This window comes from Polypterus senegalus, chromosome 11, assembly GCF_016835505.1.
Source record: "Polypterus senegalus isolate Bchr_013 chromosome 11, ASM1683550v1, whole genome shotgun sequence".
NCBI classification, from domain to species: domain Eukaryota; kingdom Metazoa; phylum Chordata; class Cladistia; order Polypteriformes; family Polypteridae; genus Polypterus; species Polypterus senegalus.
Window position 1 is genome coordinate 89,848,668 of NC_053164.1, and position 26,088 is coordinate 89,874,755.

Consider the following 26,088-nt stretch of genomic DNA (forward strand, 5'->3'; position numbering starts at 1 on the left):
AAACTTTTTGTTGACAAACAGATCAACTGTAGGGTGCTCAACAATCTCTTACATTGCATGCTTCAAAGATGGGTCTTTATGTTTCTTGGCAAAAGACAAAAATACAGAAATTGTCCTACAGATCAGCACCAGAACAAAGTATCAGCTCACTCACATCAGTGAAAAGTGACTGGAAACACCTTGAATTCATCTGTGCTGCCAGCTAAGGATAGTAAGGAACAAGTGTTTCTATTTTTTCATCAAAATTGAAATGTGTACCACATTTGGTTCACAGGGAATGCTTTCCTTTTGGCCATTTTCCATGTCTCCCAGATATTGTTTCAGCTAACAATGCCCTTAGCATAGATTATGGCACTTTACCTGTTCCCAGTTTCCGCTGCTCAAAAGGTCAACTCCCCACACCAACACCTGGCTGCATCAAGGTTGATCAGACTGTGAGATTCCAAAGCATTACTTAGTGATCAAGACAGGACAATCTAATGGACGATGTGTGCTATGGTTGATAAAGCTATGTGACAGTGATGATAATAAATGTTTAATAAACTAATATGAAAAAAACATTACCAATTGATCTAGTACTCACAACTTTCATACATGACAGTAAACTGGATCAGACAGCCTTCACACAGTAACCAGGTCTGGAATGAAACCTTTGAAACTAAGTGATAACAGTGCTAATCTCTCCAGTACTGCTACCGCCCAGTTCAGATAATAGGTGTCAAATGAAAAATCCTTTTATTTTTTACTATCAAGCAAAGTAAACAATGAAGTTTCTTGATTATACAGAATGGACCAATTGTAGTATACCTAAGTGAATAAAAAACATGCAAGGCTACCCCGACTCACTTGCCTGTGAACAAGTATCCTAAACACTCCCCATTTTCAAGTTGACCCCAAATGAGTCTGCCAATGAGTGTTTGCCTCATTTTACTTTAAGTCTTAAAACTTTAACAGTCAGGGGTTTCACAGCATACAGTATATTCCTTTGACTTCTCACTAATGGGAGTCTTATTATGAGAGACATAAATCCCCAAGGACAGTATGGTGCAGTGAGAGCTTTTACTGGTCTAACAAGAAAGAAAGACACAAATGTAAATTGCACAACATTCCAGGAGTGTTCGTGTAGTGTGCAAGAACCTAGAAACTCCAGTTTCTGTACTCTTGACAGAAAGAGATGTTTTTTAACACATTTAAAAACTCACGTTTACTTTCTTGTTGCTATGCTAATCTGTGTTTGTAGCATGACTGTTTCAAGGGATTACAGCCCATTAATCCCATAACAATAGCATTTATAAAAAAACTTGTTTGATCTGCTGGTGTCAACAATAATCATCTTAGATGCTGGGATTAAAATAGTTACCAAACCCATGTTTTTCTTTTTGAAGCCCTAGAACACAATGTAAGAAAAATTTCTAAAGATGGCAATTCAGACAATTCAGATCCCTGTCACTGTTTCTAAAATGACCCAATTTCAACACCCCTCAGTGAGATCTTTCCTCATAAGTGAACTCTTTAACACTTCTAGACCTGCCTATACAATCTGTTTAGGATCACATCTCGACAGGGGAAAGAACGAGTTAACTAGGGCTGCTGTACCAAACTGACCTGTCCTGGGTAAAAAGCACTCGTTGTTGACATGTATTCATACTACTGTTTAGGAAATATAACAATAAGAAGCATAAAGGTGGTTGCATAAAATTCAGGTAAATAACAGATGCAATAAGTATGAAGCAGGTTTGAATATTTTGTGTTCTTGTATTTTTACAGTACTAGCAGAGGTACCCAGTGCTGTCCAGGATGAAATAAACTGCAGGTGTAGTCACTAAATGAATTCCAAGGGGGAATTGCTCAGAACTTGAGTCCATTTTATACCTTAGAGAGAGCTGTCCCTGGCTGTCACATGGCTTGGAATAAATCATCTGATTGGATAAGTCTGCAGATGTTGCATTCCAAAGGGATGCCCAGTCAGGTAAACTGAAACGTCTTGCAACAGTTTGCTAAGCCAGGACTCCAGCCTAGTATAATTGATAATGCCAATGCCAGATGGTGGCATAGCACCTGAATGTTTAATGGACTTGAGTGGGATTAGTACTCTCTCTATCATTCCTTAATGCTCAATATTTTTCCTATTTGAAATTTCTAAGTTATAGTGTCAGTTTGTCTGTTGCTGCATTCATATAGCATTTGCTTTAGGAGTTTCTAGGCAGTGCTAAGGGTTCGGATGTGCCATTTTTTTAAATGAAAAATGCAGTTTATTTAAATTACACAATAAATTCACAGATAATAATAATTAAGTGCAATTATATAGCACTGTCCCAACCTACTCAAAGTGCTTAACATAGACAATGGGAAACCACTTTAACCACCACCACTGCGTATCATCCACCTTGATGATGTGATGGCAGTCATTCTTGCACCTGTATGCTCTCATTGGCTATTAGGTGGTTAAAAGGGTAAGAGACATAGTTAGCCTGTTAGGGACAGGGGATGATAAGGGGGTCAGAATGTCCAGGCCATAGTGGGAAATTTAGCCAGGACATTGGGTACACCCTACTCTTTTTGCAGGATGGCCTGGGATCTTTAATGACCACAGAGAGGCAGATCCTCAGTTTTATATCTCATCCAAAGTATGGTGCTAATTTGACATCACAGTGTTCCTATCACTGCACTGGGGTATTGGGACCCATACAAAGACCACAGAGTAAGCACTCCCTACTGTCCTTACCAATGCCTCTTCCAGATGCAACTCAAGCTTTTTGTTAGTCTCCCATCCAAGTACTGGCCAGGCCAATAATACTTAGATTTAGATGAATTACCTGTTCTGATGTGCAGGTACTATGATGGTGTACCAAAAACCTTAGCAAAGAATATGCCAACATAACTACCAGATGGACAGAGGTTCACTTATATTATGCAGATGCTGGCAGTGATGGTTGTAAGGTGTATTTATTTCTGCTCATCATAAGTGAGTTCTGATCTGTTAAAATAAACCCATTAAGGACACCTTTGGAAAGTAGGCATGAGCGACTGCTATTTCAGGAGAACTGAAGTTAATCACTCCAACAAGATGCATCGGCTGTACACATACAGTAAATGTTGAACAGCTTACATCAGGGGTGTCAAACTCCAGGCCTGGAGGGCCTCAGTGGCTGCAGGTTTTCATTCTGACCCTTTTCCTAATAATGGACCAGTTTTCACTGCTAATTAACTCCTTTTCCTTTCATTTTAATAGCCCTGTTTTTAAGGATTAAGTCCTCTGAATTGATTTGTTTCTTCATGAAATGGCAGCCAAACAGAAATGAGACGTGAAACGAGCCAACAGATGAGCAACTAAACTGAGATTTCAAACTCTAACCAATTTCACTCCAACCAATCTATTAATGAGAAGCTGATTCTTGCTGTTAATTAAGCCCGTTTTTTGATTTTGTGGTGTGTTGCTGCTCTCATTCTGCCACAGCAGACATTTCAAAAAATGTTGATTTTCTGTTCGTCAAAATGTTTTGCTGACCTGAGAGATCAACCTTACTGAGACCTTCACTTTTCTTTATTTTCAGATATTGTGTGACGGGCATAGGTGAGCTGGTCGTATGGCAGCTCGTTTTGTGTCTCATTATTGTTTGGCTGCTAACTAAAAAAAGACAACTAAGGGGCCTGAGTCAAGTTAATTAAAACTAAAGCAAAACAAGTTAATTAGCAGCAAAAACTGGTCACTAATGAAGAAGATGGTTAGAATGAAAACCTGTAGCCACTGCGGCCCTCCAGGCCTGGAGTTCGATACCTGTGGTTTACACTAACAACTGCACATTCATTCTTTCAGTCCCACCACTCATCACACTCAAGAAAACAACAAGGGATGAGTCTGCTATGAGCAACTTCACACCTCTATTCACGATATATCCTTTGTACATTTCTATTTTCCATACTTTATTTTCTTAAAAGGATATAAACCTGTTATGAAGCTGTGCTAGAATACTGACTATTCATGACCATGACTTATGACTGACAGCACAGAAGCAAACTTCAATTGATGCACTCTGCTTCTTAACACAGTGGTATACAACTTTGTTTCTTAGAAGGATAGGCTAATGCTTTCTTTACAGTTTTCATAAAGGAGATAGATATCCATGGACATTTTATAAACAAAGTGATCATCACTATTACATTGCTCATGTGCAGAAGAAGTTTGCCAGGCCTGAATAACTAAAGTTTGGAATCATGGTCAAAACAAGTATATGCAAAGTTTGCCCCATGTTCAAAGTGGCTGGCTCTGACTACTTTGGAGGAAGATGAAATGAATGAACAAGTGATTCTGCTGTGATTTCAACTAGAAATTTCTTTTGGTGACAGAAGGAATTTCCAGCCTGGGATTCCCCAAGTCCGGCAGACTCTGTTCCTTCTGCATGGGTAAAAAATCAGCAGAAAAATATGTATCTAATGGAAAAATATGTTACTTCTCAATATCATTTTTTTTTTAAATTTCACAACAAATGTATTAAACATTTCTGCACTTTGGCAATTCATTACTGAAATTATCATCCAAGAATCTTCAGACCTGTGTGTTGTGCTGTCAGTTTAAAGAGTGGATAATGATAAGTGCATTTAAGTAGAAAACATTCATTTACAAAAGCTTTCAATGTAATTATGTGGTGTTTGGTTTTAACAAAGCTATATCAAGTTCATCTCTATGGATAGTACTGCTCAACTGTCATGTATGATGTGTTTGAATAAGTGGAGAATTAAAGCATGCACTGAAATTCAAGATCAGGTGAAAACCCATTATCTTTTTAGTTTAAAATTCTTGCTGTTTTCAGTTTTTGGCAGAGAAGGTCTGTTTTTACTGGTTTTATAGTGTACAGCTATATATATGTTACAAATGTGGGTTTTCTGGGTTGCTGCTTACATATACACTTAAGAAAAGCATATGTGGGATGTTTTAAAGAACTAAGAAACTGCTGCATATAGGGCACATTATTAAGAACAACTCAATTAAGATATCAAGTGAAACATGTAAAGAATTATCACACTTTGCGCAACTAGCACAAATAGTGTATATCTGTACCACAGGACCATAACTGATGCTTGCTCACCATAACCATATTGAACTTATAAATGACATTTCAACATTTTAATCTTCTTTGTGCAACTAGTGTTTTCTACCAGTACAGTAATCCTTCGCTACTTCGCGGTTCACTTTTCACGAAATTACGAGTTCGCGGGTTTTTAAATATAGTATTTCCTAGTCTAAGAACAACAAAACAAGTTCGGTGACTAAGTGCGTTGTAACACGGGCTGTGATTAATACATGGGAGGGAGACGACAAATCACAGCTTCCCGCTTTCTAATCGGGCCCGTGATTGGTGCTTTGACTGATGCCCAGATCCCACAGCACCTCCCCTTGTCTCTCTGTCGCGGCCATTTCGCTTCAAGCTTTCTCGCCGAGCAGTTTACTTTACACTGTACTGTGTGTGATTTTTTTGTGGTTTCTTTGTGTTGAACTTCGCTTCAATTTTGCAATGGCTCCCAAACGTGCTCCTTCTTCCAAGGCTGGTGCTGAGCCTAAACGCCAACGAAGATTGATGATGATCGCTGATAAGGTAAAACTTCTGGATATGTTGAAGGAAGGGAGAACGTTCGCGGCTGTGGCTTCAGACTGGCTAAGGATCTGCAAAAGCGGTCACAGGAATGGGACGACGATATGGTTCGATCGGTCCAATTTTGCAACAAGGTCGGCGACGTCATGACCGCCTACAAGCTGCTCTTCGACCGGAAAAAGAAGCAGCGGCAGCAGCTGCCGATCACAATGTTTTTGCAGCCTCACAAAAAAGAGCCAGTTCCTACTACTACTACGGATACACCTTCGGAAACCGTGGAAGAGATGCCCCAAGAAATGGCACTGCTGTCTGAACAGACATAAAATACAGTCATCGGCTGCGCAGTAAAAGTCATCATCACCTTCATCGTCATCATTTTTACTGCACAGCATATTCATCACCATCATCACGTCATATATAGGTACGTGTACTTCGCTATACAGTAACTGTAAACTTATCTACCGATTTCACATTGCTTAACAGTTGTCCCTGTTATTAATAGAGTAAAGGGTGGGTTGTAAACAGTACAGGGAGGGTTTAAAAATGTCCAAATACACGTTAAATTATTAAATAAATACTGTGTCCCTACTTCGCGGAAATTCAGTTATTGCGGCCGGCTTTGAAACCTATCTCCTGCGATAAACGAGGGATTACTGTAATCTAGATTTGCACAAGCACAAGATAGTTGTTGTAGAAGTATTGTAGTTGTAGAAGTATTGCCTTTTGTTGGTGTGATTCATGTTTTGTAAGTCGTTAGCTGTCACTGTGTATACGCTGTCACACACGTGCGAGTTAAAGGCAGTCAAAGAGCCTAAAAGTGAGTGAAATCTCGCGAGACAAGGGACTATCACGTGGTACTTACCTGAATCTCTTTCTACCTGCAGAAAACTGGAAGAAAAATAAACCTCTCCATTTCTGGCTCCAAAATGGTCGCGATTACGTCACTTCTGGTCCCACTCCAATGACGTCACTTCCGGTTCCACGATTCATTCCTTCTGTCTACTCCTGATGATGTTGGTGCCGTGTTCCCGCCTCCAGTCGTCACTTCCGGCCAACCATTTCCTCTCCCATCATACATTCTATTATAAAAACGCCATCTTGTCTACAGTAAATATTCATTCTGTACTGAAAAGTCATTTTGAATCGCTTCCTTTATTTCAATTGTCTGGACGACAATATATGGGGACAATCCCCAAACCTTTTTTCTAGTTTTGAAGACTCTTTATTTTCACAACGCCCAATATAAAAGTATCAATAAAGTATTAAATGCCATTGTCATCACCCATCAACAGGAAATAAAAAAACACTAGCGCCTATAAAAGGTTAAAAAAGAAGCAACATGGCTAAATTATAAGAAAAACAAATGATAATGATAAATGATAAAATTACATCAAACTATAAGCTTCAACTTGGCTTTTTGTAATTTAAGTGCACATTTGCACATTAACTTAAAATGGGTGACAAAAGGCAGAGGCAGTTAACTAACAGAAGTGGTGAGTGGGAAAGAAGATTAAATCAGTGTTCAAGGTGGTGGCAACAGTATAACTTCCAGTTTATGGCATATCCCAAATATCTGCAGATTAAATGAACTGGAACCTCTACATTGACTCAGTGTGAATGAGTCTGGGTAAGCATGTGTGCCACGTAATGGATGGCCAGAACACACTATAGTTTTCTATAATCCTGAAATGTGTCTATCAGCTTACTGGATGAATAGATGGATGCTGGGAAATCAGATTTATAACTGATGCTCCCTCACAATGCAGGTAATGTGCCTCATTTGAGACCCCATGAGCAGCCGCTCGTTCGATACAAAGTCAGACCAGCAGTACCCAAGGATTCTCCGAAGAGACACAGTACCAAAGGAGTCCAGTCTTTGTCTCAGGTCACTCGACAGTGTCCATGTCTCACAACCATATAGCAAAACACAAAGCACAAGGACTCTAAAGACTTGGATCTTTGTACTTTGGCAAAGACATTGGGAGCTCCATACACCCCTTTCTAGCAAACTCATGATCCACCATTCTCTCCCAGTCCGTCTACTGACTTCGCCAAGGTAAGTAAACCTATCAACAAGGTCACAACTCTCTCAGCATACAGACACACTGCAGATGGTTGTGCACAAGAGGTCATTAAAGGCCTGAGCTTTGGTTTTTATCCAGGAAACTTGCAAGCCCAGACCCTCAGACTCCTCGCTCAGTATCTCATGATCCTCAATCAGAACCTACATTGACTCCATGAAGATTACAGCACCGTCAGCAAAGTCAAGATCAGTGAATCTTTATTTACCAACAGATGCCCCACAGCTACTGGATCACACGACCCTATTGAACACTCAGTCCAAACATTGAACATTGTAAAGAGCATTGAACAGAGTGGGAGCAAGAACACACCCCTGATGAACCCCAGAATTAACTCGGAATAACACAGAGGTTCTGCCACCACTCTGGACAGCATTAATAGTACCAGTGTACATTTACAGAAATTGTCAGTGAGTACACAACTCAAAAGCAATTGGAAAACAAACTCCAATAGGAAGAGATCTGGCAGACCCCAAGTTACAACCCAATCAGAGTTTCTGAGAGTCACCAGCTTAAGTGATAGGCACCTCATAGCACTGCAGCTTTAACAGTGGTTGAAAAAAGCAAGTCCCAGTAACTACTGTAAAGAGGAGACTTTGTGCTGCAGGTTTGACAGGATGAGCGGCAGTAAGAAAGCCATTCCTTAAAGGACAAAATAAGGAAGAGAGGCTTGCTTTGGTCATGAAATACCGACTATGGACTACTGCAGTCTGGAAGAAAGTCTTATGGTCTTATGAATCAAAATTTGAAATCTTTGGTTCATCACACAGGGTGAGTTGGTGAGTTGGTGAAAGGATGGTTCCTCAGTGTGTAACACCAACTGTCAAACACAGAGGAGGAAGTGTGATGGTCTGGGATTCTTTTACTGGAGGCAGAGTTGGTGACTTGCATTCTGAATCAAAAGGGTCACCACAGTTTGGCTGTCATATAAGCAAATGGTGGCTATTTTGATGAATCAAAAATGTGAAAAAAATTTATACACTTAAATGGTTACTTGACTTATTTTTTTATTTGCCATTGTTTATTTGTTCAATGCCTTGATGTCATGAAACATTAAGAGATTAAACTGCACGCATTTTCATAAAAACTGAAAAACCTGAGGTGTTCTAAAACCAGTAGTATAACATTCACTTATTTTAAATGGTGGACAGGCCAGAGTGGGGTATGTGGGGACCGGAAAGGGTATGTTATGTGGTTTTATAGCAGCAGAGTTCCCAGAGAAAAAAGCCACAAAAACTCAGGGAGAATATACAAATGCCACATACCACCTTCAGTTCAGGATTTGAACTTAGGTCTCTGAAGCTATGATTCAAAACCAGCAGCAACTGCAGCCACATGACACCCAAAGAATCAAATAGAAAGTGCGATTCTTTGTATACGAGACAGAAATCATTGCTAAACGCCTTAGAACTGTTGGTTTTTTCAACATTTAGGTGATGGGGAAATAACAGCATGTTTAGGAAAGCAGAGCATCAATTGAAGGGAAGAACTGATTAAGAAACAAGAAGCTTTAAAGTTGTTTGCTATGAGGATGACAGGATTAGAAGGGGTTTAATATACATACAGATATACAGGTAGAGGGGTGCATGCCTACAGCAGGATAGAAAAAGGAACAGATAGATATCCATACAAGTGTATCTTGGTAACTTCTAATGAAAGGCAGGAACCTACACAAATCGATGCTCACTTATAAAAAGCCAGTTTTTTTGACACCAGTTAATCTAATATACTCACCTTAAGGAGTAATTGTAAGTAAACCAACAAGAAGAGAATGTGCAAACTGCACACAGATAGTAGTCGAACGGGAAATACATCTCGGTCCTTACGGCTGTGAGGCAGCAGCATTAAATGCTGCACTGCTATACAGCATCTGAATTTAATAGAAATTCAGAGAGAAATACATACTAAACAAAAGAGAGATAAAGGGATACAAAGCATAAAGAAAACAGACACAAGCAGCCACGGCCACAGATAAACTGTTGGAAGGACTGAAGGATTGTAAATAGGCAGAAATGTCTTGAGGAGAAGGATTTGGAGACATGAGGCTGAATCACTACAGGTGTGGATGAGAGTGAAGAATCATATAGATGCAAGAATCAGGTACTTCAGCTGGGCAGAAAGTAGGCAAATACTGTGTAAAAGCTTTCAATAATGTCCTCGAAAGACTTATTCAAATAGCAGAGGAGTAGATTAATGTGTCAAGAACACAAGCCTATGCCTATGGTACACATCTGACTGATAAAAGTACAGAAAGTCACAGATTTGCAAATCTTAAATTATTCCCACTAATATTTACAGAAATTTTAATTGGTAAACCTGTCTGAGAAGAAGTCTATCACAGTGTGTTTCATCTCTAGCTAGTAGCACTGATGTTAGAATAAAAAAACAGGTAATACTAGAATTTTTATCTTGTTTTCCCTGCCGGTGCCCTCACACCCTTCTGAAATAAATTTTTTTTTCTCACCTTAGGCTCTGGAAGAACAAATCCATAATTTTCACAAACACCAAAGTCCTTGAGGCAGATCTCTGACATAGACGGCCCTCTGAGAGGCTCCATGGCAAGCAGCACTTCTGAAAGGCTCTCGAGAGGCTTGGGCATTATAAAGAGGATCCTGTAGGCTGTCTTGTGAGAGCTCATTGGACGATACAAATGAGCTGTGGGAAAGCACTTCACTTTTTCTGTGGCTGTGTTTTCCCCTTTATTCGAATTCTCTCTATGTCTCTTTAAACATGTGACGTTCAAGAGACACCTGTAACAGGCCTTCACAAGAGGATGAAAACATCTAGGCCTGGTTAAAAAAAAAAAAACAAGACAAACACCACAACAGAACAAGCTTTAATATAAACATATTTCATACACTCAAAACTAATAAGTTATACTGTATATGTAGTTGTATTTTACCTGTGAACTTTGTTGTCTCAATGATCAGTGCTATAAAAAAATAAAGAGAATTGCTGTACTTTCTTCCTCTAATCACTGATTGCTCCTAGAAATGTAAAACAAACTCCATTTCACAGTCAGTTTTTCTTACACAGTTAACATGAATAAAAATCCTTAACCACAGAAGCAGTACAGAACAAAGTCTGGGAACCTATGGAATTGCTTTATTATTGTATTTATTTTTTTTAAGCTAACATTTCTGTAAGATGTTTAAAGCTGACAAACTGAAGAAACTGGTTGTGGTTGCTTTAGGAAGAAGCCCTGTGGGTATAGCCTTGCCAATGATGGATCTCTCACTGCCATTCCCATTTAATGAGTTGTTCATAGATGTTTGTTCTCGCTTTGTCCTTAGACGTGCGTCTCCCTCCATGTGACTACAGGCAGCCAAAAGGCATAATTAAAGTACAAGGTAGAAACCAACCCAGAATGGCATACCAACCCATGGTGCACTCACGTTAACATTCATTCAGATAACTTTCATTAAATATGTTAATGATTTATTGGTGTTACAAAAATTGGCATATTTAAACTATCTTTAGAAATTGTGTAGGATCATATCACTCAGTACACATTGCTCAACTATTGCACAAGAAAAAGCCATCATGACAGAAAGGAAACAGAAAGTTAGTTTTATTTCCATTCATTGATTGCCTTTAAGGACAAAAGCAGAAATACTGTGATGTGTTGGTCCACAGCCACAATAAAAATCAAATCATCACAGTCTTCTGATATTTAAGGCCAGTGAAATAGAAAAAGAGAATAATAGGCAAGTAAATAGCTACTCCTACATCTAAGAAGAAGTAGAATCTGAAATGGACTTGTGTCCAGTTTAGGGATGTTTCCTATGTTATGACGAATGATGTCAATATAGACCTGGCTTTCTGTGACCCTAAATTGGATTAGGCATACTTAAAAACTTTAAATAAAATTAAAAGTAATGAACAGCTAATAAATTATTCTAACATCCACCCATTGAGTTTTTAAAATTCATTTCATTCAAATCTGTATCACAAGAGGCCTGAGCCTTGGAATCAATCCTGGGTGGATAACTAATCCATTGAAGGATAGATGTGCCTTTAGAGTTAACCAGCACTCATACCACCTTCAATTCAGAATTAATAATCCACCTGAAGCTAAACATTGTTTTGCCCAGACAGTACTTGGAAGACCATCTGGAAAAGTGTGGGCTAATGCTGGAAGAAGTATTGGTGAGGCCATCAGTGAGCGCTTACCCTTTGGACTATGTGTGAATGCCAGTGCAGTGAGAGGGACACTGTACTGTAAGAATTGATGCCATCTTTTGGATGAGACTTAAAATTGAGGTCCTGACTCTTTGTTGTCATAAAAAAACTTTGAGGCATCCTGCTAAACGAATTGGATGTTTCCCAATGTCCTGGCTAAAATGTCCACCATGGCTTGGCATTACTGGCCCCTGATCATCCTCTGTCTCTTATACAGGAGCCAAAATGGCTTCTGTATCATCATTCACCACATTAACGGTGGTTGAAGTGGTTTCCAACTGTCTACGCAAAGTGCTGTAAGTTGTTTAGAAAAGCTCTATATAAATGTAACCAATTATTATTACTACTAGCTAGAATATCCTACAGCTCTGCAACATGTTTAAAGAAAACTGGGAAACACACACACACACACACACAGGGAAAATATGTAACCTGGATGCAGATAGTGACCAGAGTTACATTTAAATGCATTCGCCTGAATGTGTGTGGCAGCAACAGGAACGACTAGACCTACATGTCAGCCTATTAATATTCTTCCAAAAGAAGGGTTTGCCTTATTTAAAGCACCAATGGATTTTTAACATGTTTAGCTCTCTACAAAGTCTACAGAAACCATTAATAAATACCAAATAATATTGTCATTGGTATTTAGAATAGGTTTGCATGCTTTATATATGGTAGCAAGCTGGTCAGTACAAGTGCTTCACAGTCATGAGCTCAGTTACGTACATGACCATAAATCTGCGCTCTGTGTATACATTACGTTTCAGTAGCACAGCTAGCATGGCAGGACTGAGCAAGTGTGTATAACTCATAGTTGTGGAGTTTGCATCTTGAAGTGGTTGCTGAGTTCAATGGAAGGAAATTCATTCAGGCAATGGGCTGATGGATAGATGACTCAATGGTAAGAACAGGTGTTGTCTAGATTCAATACCAGGCTTAGTTATTACTCATGTGCACTTCCTGTGCCCACAGTACTTGGGCAATATTACACATGCTGTGGCCAGAACAAACTCTTTGTCTTCACAACTCTTCATTGATTATTAAAAACAGGTTTATTGGTGGCATATTGTATCTACTGGTTAAATTATTTGAACTAGATTAAAGATGGATGGCACGGCAGCCTCATAGCTCCAGAGGACTGTATTGTGGAGTTAAAATGTTGTCCCTGTGCCCATCTGGGTTAGCTATCCAACTTTAAAAATGTGTATGTTTGGTTTATTAGGGATTCCAAATTGAAGCATAATAGTTACTCAAATTAAAGCATAACTTGGCTCGAAATTAAACTTCCTCTTTATTTTTCATTAGTGGCGACTAATGACGAGAATGATTTGACTAAGGGTTTTAAATTTCCTTACGTTTGATTGTGATGGAACTTCATTTTGACTGCACGTCTTAGTCAGCTCTACTTTCCAATATACTCTGTTAAATTACTTTTGCACAATGTCTGGTTCCATGAGAACACCAAGGCATACTTTTAAGCTTAAAACTCCATATTGTCAATGATATTCCTTTATTTACTTGCACTCATTTTCATTTACCATATATCAGGCCAAATCTGAATTCTCTGTAAACAATTCATGAGCTCCCTCATGGTTTAATTTTTTCTTGCCTACCAATTTCTCCTTGTAATTAGACTCCACTGATAATTAAACAAGCCATCATTTGCCATTTTATGCAATTTCGTGTGTTTCTCCAAAAACTACAAACTGGTTATGCTAAATGATTACTGGAGGAAGCAAGCATTTTTGTGCTTTAGACATTGAAGAATTCATTCTTTCTATTTTGCTGTTAAATATTTTGTTCTTTGTTATTGTTCAGGTTATTTAAGCCATTATTTGCTAATACTGGAAGTACACAAGTGCAGAACAATGAAGTAGCTGGTGCCCTTCAGTAATCAGCTTTATTTGTACTTTTATCTACTTTCTTTTCTTGTAAATGTCCTCATTTGGGTACATTTAAAAGAGTAGACTCCACTGGAAAAAATAAATTGAAAGGAAAATGACAAAACAGAGATAAGCATTTGCAGTTCTTCATTTCTTATAAAATTCTTATAAAAAGTAAATCTCACACTACTGCACTATTCAAAATACAAAATAAGAGAAAGACAAAAGTCAAGTAATTAAACAAAGAGATTATCTTTTATAGTTGGAACAAAATGACCTAATATTTCATGTGATTAATATATCACATGGCCAGCAACAGTTACAAGAACTAGTAAACAATACAGTCATGAACAGGCAAAAAATCAGCACAAAATGCTTGTGGTTGTATTATAACAAGAAACAAAATGCATTTGCTTGGATTTATATATATAAATGCTATGTGTTGTGTCTGTATTTAATACAATTTCTCAAGCATAACTGGGGCCACAACCTACATCTTGGTCTTAATCAAACACGCTGATGAAGCACAATATGTGGTTTGCTGAAACCCCTGCAAACTTATTAGGGGTCAAAGAGAAAAAAATAAGAGCAGCAACATCAGCTGTGCATGAGGCAAATTGCTGAGGCCAATCACAGGATACAAAAAAGAAGAATGACAGCCCCAGCCTCCACTGTGCACGGCCTGCTAGTACTCATGCCAGCATGTGGCGCTGCTTACAGGAAAAGAACTGTGGCAAGTTCTGCTGACATTGAAACACATTGCACAGGCCGACTGATCATTGGCATTACAAATGCTAGTCATACACGACAAGCACAACAGCAGTCGCACAATCATGCAATATGGCTCACAAGTAAAGAACAGGGGCACAAGTAGCAAGGAGTAACAAGGAGCAAGTGACAAGAGACGCTACTTCAAAGAATGGAGATTTGAGTGTTACTAGTAAAAATAAAAAAATAAAACATACAATGGGAAGTTCACATGAAACAATTCCAGAAATTAAGCAATATGTTTATATGTATAAAAATCACATTTATTACAACACACAAATTGAAACTTCAGCAAAACTGCCCGGTTTACTAACTATGTTAGTAAATGATTCAGATGTGCAGGCACCATTTATACAGTTAACATATTACTTGGTGGTTTTTTTTTTTGTTATTTTTCATTAATAATACATTATCGGTTGAGTAAGTAGAATTACTAAAATTGAATCAAGAACTGCTGCATTAAAAACACCCAAGGCACTTCCACCATCATAGTCTTCATTCACAGATATGTTCTTTATCCTGTTATTTGATTAAATTCTAAAATTCTGGCATTACCAGGCATGAGTGCCATTCGACATTGTAAAATAGTTTTTTTTAATGTTTGTTTTTGTGCAATACATTACTATTTACTACAGCTGTATATAACATTATGATGATGTCGATAACTGAGCGACAGACCACGAGATCCCAAGAGGTGACAGGTGAACTCATTTTAATGAACAAAAAGAAAGAAAATAACAGGGGCACTAAGGTGCAACAAAAATATCAGCTGCAATAGTCCGAAGTTGCTCTCTCAAAGAGACTTTTATGCATTTTACACAGAAGGTGTGTCACACTCAAAGGCAAAGTCCATATGAGAGCCCTCATTTTGGTGGCTGTTCTGGTTTATAGTGCTGGATTCAGATGGGGTAAGGTGGTTCTGAAAGTTGAAGGTGAGATCAGGTATCTGCACATGGCAGCATTTCAGATTTGCAAGTGAAAGAGAAGAAAATGTGCGTGTTAGTGCCCCCTATCATCCTGGAGTGGTATTGCTTATGTCAGTCGAGGTGATTGCCAGGAGCATGAGCGTGACAGTCTCATATATTGTATTTGGTCTTGTATGACTATGGAGAAATTTCCTAGCTGCTGAGTTGTTAGGTAATAAAGTTCTAGGTCAAATCCAAGTTCAAAATGGTATTAATTAAATTACCAGTAGACATGAAAATAGAAACCTTAAAAAGTTTCTGTCCTTGCTTGATTCACTAGGTTTTCATTCCAAATTATGAAAGGTCCAATGTAATTATTCCTTAAAATATTGGTATTCGAAAGATACTGATTTCTCCAGTAGAACAATTTTAGCTCATAATGAATTGTACTGCATGTGTTTCTGTCCTTAGCAATAAAACACGGGATAAAACCAAACGTTGTAATATCTGGATTTCAAAAGTATTTTACAATTAATTGTCCATCCATCCATTATCCTATATCCTAACTACAGGGTCACGGTGGTCTGCTGGAGCCAATCCCAGCCAACACAGGGCGCAACTAACTGCGAGGTAGCAACACTACCCACTGCGCCACTGTGCCACCCACAATTCATTGTGAGAAACATAAATTATATTTTTGAGATCAATATAGATAAACTTATAAATAAACACAACTTGTCTTAAACATATTTTAAATAAAAGTGCATTTAGAGGAAACTTCACTTCTGGCTTCAGTTATGGTTCAAGTGAATTCTTTTTATATTTAATACTTTTGTTGTTAATGATTTTCCTTTAGTTAAAATTGTGTTTTTCTTTAATTATTTAATTTGTATGTATTGCAGTTCTTTGTAGTCATTCTTTGAGTTTTGTCGGTTGAACCCCCAAGAGGTGGAGCCACCTAGATTTCACTGCTGAAGGACCCTCAGCCTTTTTATTCTGAACATGACAGCAGATCCTTCAATGGTTCGTTGATGTATAAAGAGCACATTATTTAGTGCATGCATTGATTTTCTGTTTTCTGGATTTATTGCTTCTTTTTTAGGTTTTTTATTCTTTGATTATGAACTTGGAGTGGTTGCTGTTGGTTAGCCTTTTAGATATACCTTTCTTGTCTCTTTCTTGTCTTTGTTGGCACACGTCAACTAGCATTTAGCATAGCATTTTACAGAATACTTGGGAAATGGCTTTAGTCTGTTGGTTAGGCCACCAAGAGTTGGACGTAGGCTATTTCAAAAGGACATGAGCACTCGAAGGTTCATTTTTGTATCAGATAATGAGAGAGAGAGAGTGAGAAAGAGGTTAGAAGCACACGCCGATACAGTGCATTGCCGCACTCACCACACGACAAACCAACTCTGGATCCAGATTAGGACCCGAGTACAGCCATGCAACGGGTGACACCTCAGCACCACACTAGTTCAGATGGAGTGGAACAGTGTGAGGTTTTTAATGGTAGCTGGGGTGCCAGTCCTGCCACCATCCCCCAAGTTTTTCCCTGCAGGTTGGAGGGCCTACTTGCAGGGCCAGATGCAGATTAACATCATACCCAAGATGGAGCAATTGCAGATTAAGGGCCTTGCTCAAGGGCCAGACAGAGTAGAGTCCCTTTTGGCATTTAGGGGATTCGAATTAGCAACCTTGCGATTGCCAGTGCAGATCCCTAGCCTCGGAGCCACCACTCTTCCCCCATCAGATAATGCCATCAGAAGTTTTACTTTCTGCCAAATGCCTACAGTATATCTAATGAATGCTTACTTTCTGTAATTCAAACATTAAAAGAAGAAAAATGATAGAACACTTGATCATTTTACGTCTAGACTTGTTTCTGCACAAAAATGGTAATATAATAGTAAAATAACTACCAGTAAACTTTTTCTGTTTACATTTATTTTAAAAAAAAATGGTTGCCAATAGATCTGACCTATAGTTTGCACATGGCACCTAATTTCTAGACCTATGCATATGATTTGAATGTGTCATTTGCCAAGTGTGCCCTCACAAACTGAGCTAAATAAATTGCTACAGTCGTTTAAGAAAAAATGTGTTTCAACCACATTTATTGTTATTGTCTCCATGGTAAACATCCTATTTGCATTAGATAACATTTACTTGTCTGTAAATACACTAATTTGTACAATTAAACATTTTTAATTGCTTTGGACTACAGTATTTAAAATTTGAACATCTGCCCATTGCCATGCCTTGCTATTTGTACAACACTGGCATCTGTTCTTTGTGTTTTCTCAGCTCTGTATTGTTCCCATTGTGTCTCCCATACTACCTCTGAGATCACACAACACCACTTTATTGTTCTTTTAGGAAACAGAAGTGTCATGCAGTAATGTTTCAGCTTCATCTAGCTTCAATACTCATTTTTCCTTATGCTTTTTAGCAATATTCTTTTACATTTTGCTGCCTGTTGATCTTAATTTATGGGTTTCATTTCCATATCCACTTTTGCTTTGATTGTACCTGATGTTGCATCTACAACTGAAGAAGCAAGATTATTTTATATAGCACCTTTCTATAGTAAACTCCAACTGTAATTTACAAAGAAAGCAACATTATTCAACTGCTTACATCTGTTTTTTACATTTGGAGAACATGCAGCTTTAAATGACTTGCTCAGGGTCATACAGTGGGGATCACAAAGAGTAACTGAATGGTGAACCTTTTGGTTTATTCCACACTGCACGCTGCTTTAGAACTGTTCACCAAGAAATGCTGTTTTTTTTTGATTGCTGTTTTAAATATAAACTGGGCCATGTGTATAAGTCCAGGGGTAATTTACTGATACAAAGAATCAGTCCTATTGCTGAAGAACAGAAGTTTTCTTCTGTGAGCAGGTGTCCATTGATCATAAATCAAATAATAATGAGCAAATAAAACTTTATTCCTGCATTACACATTAGCTAACAAGGGTGGGATTTCGGTTGAGTAGTAAAATCATTTAATTAAATTAACTGAAACTTGTTCAGCTATTAATGTTGGTAATCATTTGAATATCTCAAAAAGGCAAAACCTTCACAAACCTATTTAATGTTGTACAGATTCCACCACAAATGTCCGCCAAAGAGAGCTTAAATGAAACTGCAAGATATGCAACATAACAGCAATAACTTTGTCAACTGATATATTTAATTGTGGCTATATAACATGAAAGTAAACGAATAGCATTAGGAAACAATGCCTGGCTGAATGATGCATGTAAGTTAAATATATATAAATAAATAGAATTATTTTACTAACATGGCTTAAATTCTACCTTGTTGGAACTCAACCAATACTTTACAGGAAACATTTGAATTTAAATATAACTATTTTACTTAACATAGTCCTTTTGTGCAGGCTGAAGTTTGTAGCATACTATGCTTTATAAATAATTAAACCAACCTTATACATAACCAGTTGGACGTTGAATAGTACCCCACATCATAGTTCAACTTGTAAAGCAAAAGAAAAACAAACAAGAATATAAATATCATAGACATAATTGCAAAAAAAAGGATACATAATGATAACCCACTAATAAATAAAGGATAAATATGGGATAAAGGAATCAAGTACCATATGAATACTATCAAACACATACTGTATATTACTTGGTGCATGGCTCATCATATAACCAATCCTGGTGTGCAATAAAGCCTTACCATTACATTAATCACACTCAACAGATCACTACAAACAAATTATATACACCACCAATAAAGTCTAGGAAAATGTCAAATACATCCAATAGACATGGGGAAACTGTAGCTGGAGAACAACCAAAAATCTCAACCTGAATATCGAGATCCTGCACGGTCTACTGGATGATATAAACTATTCCAATTTCAGATGTAGGAGGCCAACACAACAGTATGTTAATTCCAGAAAGAAATATAAGGAAGACGGCTGCTGTATATGGATCAGGAATAAAATCTCCAACACATTTCAGAACCATATTGGTCCTTTTGTCATGAATCTTCTAATCCAACAAAGACACTTTCAATGCGAAACAAAGACACTTTAAATGTGTTGAACAAAGCCAGATTTTGTTTAACAGGGAATAAGAGACAATGAATCAATGATTATATCAAACAATACATACATACATACATACTTACAGGCTTAGTGTGAAACCCAGTTAAAATAAATTGAGAATTACAAAAATTGGGTTAATTTCCACACAGCCAAATCTGTGTTTCTTGAACAGATCAAACCAGAATTGTGAGATCCGTGAAGCCAAAGATATGGACAACTCACTAATCCTGCTTTTTGGAACGGGATCAGGATTTGCCTGTTTCAGAAATAATGATTTGATGAAATCCAGATCAGTTACTTGGACAACTAATGCTCTAAAAATAACCTGCAAATAGCAGGTTTAATATGAAGAATTAATGCCTTGAGGCCACAGCAAAGCATCCAATCATAAGATCAAAGTTCGTACATGTACTGTCAGAAATGCTGATCCCAGATGCACTATTTAAGAAACAGAAAAAGCCAAGAAAATGTCATGCCCCATCCCGAATAAACAATTAACATAAAAGTGCAACTCCTTCTTCAAACTCTGTTCAGAAAAATGTAACAAGACCCCTTTTTCTAAAAAGTAGCTAGTTAACACGTCACGGCTTTGAGCGCTCATCGATGCAAATCATGGACATTTACATTTTTCTTTAAGGGCAATTTTTTTCACAGCATTGTAAATGTCACATATATCAGCAAAGCGATCACAAAAGTGTGCCTAACTTTGAAGCACTGTCTGCACACCACACACACACACACATACAAAAAGACGGTGTTCCCAAAACAGAAATAAATAACCACCATGAAAGAGGAATTCCTCCAACTCGCAGGTAAGGCAATCAAATTTAAGCAACTGTGGCATTTCTGAGCAATTATAACTGATAATAGACTTACTGAAGGGACAAGAGCCCACCTTCATCCCCTCTGCAGAGTCCCTCGCCCTTTAAAGAACTCCTGATATGCTTAATATTGCAGTTTCAATTTGGATGTTTTAATATGATTTCTGTGTTGTATTGTAGTTTATTTGGCCAATGGCTTTTCTGAATGAAGTACATGTCGATATATCAGATTGATAGTTCAAACATCAATGTGCCCTTTTACGCATTATTAAGATAATATGAGATGCCACATACATAATTACAAATGTTGAGGCCAAATACCTGGGGTCTCCTGTTTAAATAGTGTAAGCTACCATTCAAAGAGTGGACACTGTGAGTCTTCTGTTGCAAGCTGATTTGTACGTGACAGTAATTAACCTTTGCTTTCTTTTAGATGGATTCACCGGACAGTGCAGGGTTCAGTTCAGGCAGGAGATTGTTCCACATCTTCCATAGTAATGATTACAACAACTTCATGTATGCTGAACACTAATTGCCATGGCTCTTAGTATTTTTGATATAATTAATATTGCAAAAATGGAATGGGATGCTTTCTTGAGGGCATATAATGTAAAGTAACATTGCCAGGGGTACATTTTGCACAATGCAACAATTTACTACACCAAGTTTAAAGGGATTTCACTGCGAAACTGTTTTATACATTCATTTTTTCAGTGATACTCCTCCATATCATCTCCCTTTCCTTGGCAGCTGCTGCTGCTGTGGTGTTGCTTCTCTTTTATCAGGTGTGCTGACAATCTTCATGCACTGCCACCAGAACATATTGTTCTACTGGCATGAAGGTTGTCCCCTCTGTTTCTCAGACTTGTAGTCTTTAGTTGATCAACTGCTCAGTGCTCAATTCATAAGGGTTTGTAAATTTTGCCATGAATGCGCGTTAATCCAGATTAATGTGTCTGAAATTGCCTGATCGGATTAAAATTCAATGTTCTGGAACACGCTAATCCACGGGTATGTATGAAATTGCACCTAAGCAAGCTGGGATTTGTTCTGAGATCCAGGATTAACTAACCTATCTTTCTGAAACTTTAATCGAGGGGTATGAGGAACCTGTGCAAAGTGTGCTAATTCACAGGGTTTAATAAACAGAAAGTCGAGTGCAAGAGTCACGGTTAGATGACTGGAGATGAGAGACAGTTGAATTCCAGAATTTTGTAATTTATTCAAAAAACGAACAAACAATTTACTGTAACATGATAAACAAATAAGTTAGCAGCACACTGTAAGGTAAAGCAAGATGGTAGAATGCAAAGTCTCTCAGGAACAGGACACACCTTCCAGTTGAGGGCATGACTTTACTAAACTTTCTGAGAAGAACAGACCCCGGACCTCTGATCTAAAGCGACAGAAACAGGCAAACCGTTTTGGCAAGATGGGCCACTTTTCATGTCTTAAATGCAGCTGTTGTACTAACATATTTAATGGTAACAAGAGTGATCATTTCTCTGTCATCTTAAAAATCAGATGGACTGCAGCTCAAAAAGGATGATTTATGCACTGTTTTGCATTTATCCTATGTGCTTTATGGGCAAACTATCTGAACACCCTGGCGCCAGTTGGTTTGGACCAGTGTTTCCCAACCTCGGTCCTGGGGACACACTGTGGCTGCAGTTTTTTGTTCCAACCAGCTTCTGTTTTTAATTGGACTCCTGAACTAATTAAGTGATGTGTTGTTTCCCAAGTTCTGTGTTTTGGGGACAATATAGAAATTAGAAAACTAAGTTTGGTAAAAAAAAAAATGTACCAAGCAGTTATGTGAGAATAATGTGTTTTTTTCCTTTTTAATAATTTTTTCATCTTGATTTTCATTCTATTTTTCCAGGTGTTCTAATTGTTTAATTAATCTATTATTTACTAATTAGTGGGTCTGACGCTAAAGTAGTTGCAGCCTTTGATTATTCAGTGTTGTTTGCCAGCGTGTCTGCTCTGCTCGTTTTAAATTGTCATTAATAAGATACAAGGAATGGGGAAAACTTCACAGAGAAAGGGCAACATATAATGAAATCAGCAAAAGAGAGTTAAGCATTTAAATCTATAGCAAAAGCAGAACTATTTCTAAATCTATACTAATAAAAGGCAAAGCCCTCACTGACTCATTCACTCACTCACTCACTCACTCACTGACTCATCACTAATTCTCCAACTTCCCGTGTAGGTGGAAGGCTGAAATTTGGCAGGTTCATTCCTTACAGCTTACTTAAAAAAGTTGGGCAGATTTCATTTCGAAATTCTACGCGTAATGGTCATAACTGGAACCTATTTTTTCGTCCATATACTATAATAGACTTCTGCTCGATGCCCGTGGGAGGCGGAGTTACGCCTCCCACGTAATTTAGTGTCTGCCCATATAAGGCCGTCCATCAGCGGCAAATATAAATATTCACGGGTGAAGGACTGTGCTTATGCAGAGGAAGATGAGATGGTCAGGGTGGTGTTTGGCACAAACTCAGCGAAACTGTGAGAGAAACTTTTAAGTGCCGGGTCTTAGCTAACATTACATACAGCCGTGGGCATCGCACGACATGGCACCAGCACAGCTGGGAAACTTTGATGCATGTACACCAAGCGGCTCACGTGAACTGACGCAGTGCACAGATAAAAGCAACAGTTCCAAAGAGTGCTGAACAAAAACCGAATTACACAATTGAGAAGGCAGCAAAAAAATATGAAGCGTCTGATACATACAAGCATATTCATAAGTGCAGCTACTGCGGAAACAAAGCACACGGTGGAAAAAGTCAATGTCCCGCTAAAGGAAGACAGTGTAAAAAAAAACTTGTGCATGCAGTGTGTCACATCTCAGATAAAGAGGAAGACGAGCTGTTTATTGATGCAGTAAGAAACAAATCGATGAATGAAACCTCTTATCTTTACAACGATTGACAAACACAGAATGTAACTTGAACACAACACATCCTACAAATACGACCCTGATTGAAAGAAATAATGATAATCAAATCCTTGATGACAGCAACATTCAATAACACTCACAAAACAATTACTGTATATTGACAATCATGTTACGTTATTTTTAAAATGTTCCCTTTTCTTTTTCATAACTTCTTTAACACACTACTTCTCCGCTGCGAAACGGGGTATATATACTCTGATCTACATACTCTCAAATAGACAAGCCACACGCAGTGGCGCAATGGTAGAGGCTTCGCCTTTAGCGCTGACATCTGAGGTTTGATTCCCGAGAGGGGATGCACTGAGTATGTACGCGCGCTTCCCGATTCATTTTACCCTCGCATCCCCTTGGTTTGAGACGTATGAAAAAATATGCGGTTAACGCAGAATCATGTTACGTTATTTTTAAAATGTTTCCTTTTCTTAGCACAAGCACAGCTGAGAAGCTTCGATGCATGTACTCTTAAGCGTTAAAAAATAACGCATTTAATCACACTTTCAATTCCAAGCAAAGGGGAACTTTTGTCAATGAATGATTTCCTGGTACATCGACAGTACCACCGCTCCCTATACACAGAGTACGCAATCTGCGTAGGGCACCAACTCCCAGGGGGGCACCATCCCAGCTGCTCAAAAAAATCGTTTTTATATATCATAATAATGAATTCATATTAATAATATACATATACAAATAAACAAAAATATAAACGTATATATTGCATTTTACGGTGAACGCAGAGTAGGCTAAGCACACGTGATGACGCGTGCGCCCTCACTTCTGTTACGGCTGCCTATTTGGCCAAAAATGATAATAATTGAACAATATGCTTGCTCCTGGAAAGAGACATCAACAGTCCGGTGCCGAGAAATGAAAGAAAAAAAAAGCTCAAGATGAAGCCCGTGCATGTAACCAAATCTCTGGATTGCTCTGCGCATAGCAGTGACGCTCCCTGTAACTGTTGCTTCTGCTGAGCGAAGTTTTTCTAAAATGAAGCTCATCAAAACGAACTTGCGCTCATCTATGGCACAAGAGCACATCAGTGGTCTGGCAATTGTCAGCATCAACTCTGAATTAGCAAAGACTTTATCATATGAAGAGCTCATTTACGACTTTGCCTCAAGAAAAAGCAGAAGTGTGCCTTTGTAAATTCTGAACTTTGGAAAGCTCCAGCAGATTACAGTGTTGATTTTATTTCAGTTTATTATTGTTTATTTTATTTATTACTAGCAAAATACCCACGCTTCGCATCGGAGAAGTAGTGTGTTAAAGAAGCAATGAAAAAGAAAAGGAAACATTTTAAAAATAACGTAACATGATTGTCAATGTAATTGTTTTGTCACTGTTGTGAGTGATGAGCGTTGCTGTGATATATATATATATATATATATATATATACATACACACACACATATAAACATATAGCCTATATATACATATCCATACATATATACACATACACATATATATATATACACACACACATATATACATACATATATACACATACATATCTACATATATACATATACACACACACACACATATAAACATATATACATACATATCTACATATATACTGTATATATATATATATATATATATATATATATATATATACACATATATACAGTCTTTGGGGTGCGAGCAACTGTTGCTGGGGGTGCCAGAATCCATGAAGGAAGAAAAATGAAAAACATTATTTGTTCAAAATCTTAATTTATTTATCCATTCCTAAATAATTAAATGGGCAGGCTATTTCGTATCAGTGCAATATGCTGTTTGTTAAAACGGATGACTCCCGCTCTTACGTGCAAGTCTGCCTGGATATTATGAACTATCGTTTCTGTTCAAGTTCTATTTAAATTTTTGATAGAAGGAATTTTTATTTAGTCGACAGAATATTATTTCGGAATAAATCAACTCAAACCTTAAATCTATACTAATAAAAGGCAAAGCCCTCACTCACTCACTCACTCACTCACTCACTCACTCACTCACTCACTCACTGACTCATCACTAATTCTCCAACTTCCCGTGTGGGTGGAAGGCTGAAATTTGGCAGGTTCATTCCTTACAGCTTCCTTACAAAAGTTGGGCAGGTTTTATATCGAAATTCTACGCGTAATGGTCATAACTGGAAGCAGTTTTTCTCCATTTACTGTAATGGAGATGAGCTTCAACGCCGTGGGGGCGGAGTTTCGTGTGACATCATCACGCCTCCCACGTAATCACGCAGTACATAGAAAACCAGGAAGACCTCAAAAACCGCTGAAGAAAACATGCATTATATAATTGAGAAGGCAGCGAAACAATAAGAAGCGAGCGAGTGACATATACAACCATATTCATAAGTTCTGCTACTTCGGAAACAAAGCACGATGTAAACCTAAACTTTAAATTAAGTTCATAGACAGGCTGCCGCTGGCGTTTGAAATTTAGTGCCTGCCCATATAAGGCCGTCCGTCAGCGGCAATCCAATAGCAAACTGCCACAGGTAAATACTCACGGGTGAAGGACTGTGCTTATGGAGAGGAAGATGAGATGGTCAGGGTGGTGTTTGACACAAACTCAGCGAAACTGCGAGAGAAAGTTTTAAGTGCCAGGACTAAGGTAACATTAAATACAGCCATGGACATAGCACGAGATGGCACCAGCACAGCTGGGAACCTTCGATGCAAGTACACCGAGTGGCTCACGTGAACTGACGCAATGCACAGATAAAAAGCAGCAGTTCCAAAGAGCGCTGAACAAAAACCGAATTACACAATTGAAAAGGCAGCAAAAAATATGAAGCGTC

The 26,088-nt window shown here is 38.1% G+C and overlaps 1 protein-coding gene across 1 annotated transcript in view; it reads right to left on the reverse strand.

Moving 5' to 3' along the window:
• LOC120539301 (indoleamine 2,3-dioxygenase 2-like) overlaps positions 1 to 10,625 on the reverse strand; it is a 51,335-nt gene extending 40,710 nt beyond the window's left edge. Inside the window, exons 1-2 of the mRNA XM_039769241.1 lie at positions 10,575 to 10,625; positions 10,137 to 10,461 (exon numbers count right to left, since the gene is read on the reverse strand). Of these exons, the coding sequence (XP_039625175.1) occupies positions 10,137 to 10,310 (174 nt within the window). The 5' untranslated portion in view covers positions 10,311 to 10,461; positions 10,575 to 10,625. The remainder of the gene's footprint in view (positions 1 to 10,136; positions 10,462 to 10,574) is intronic.
• Between the last annotated feature and the right edge of the window lie 15,463 nt (positions 10,626 to 26,088).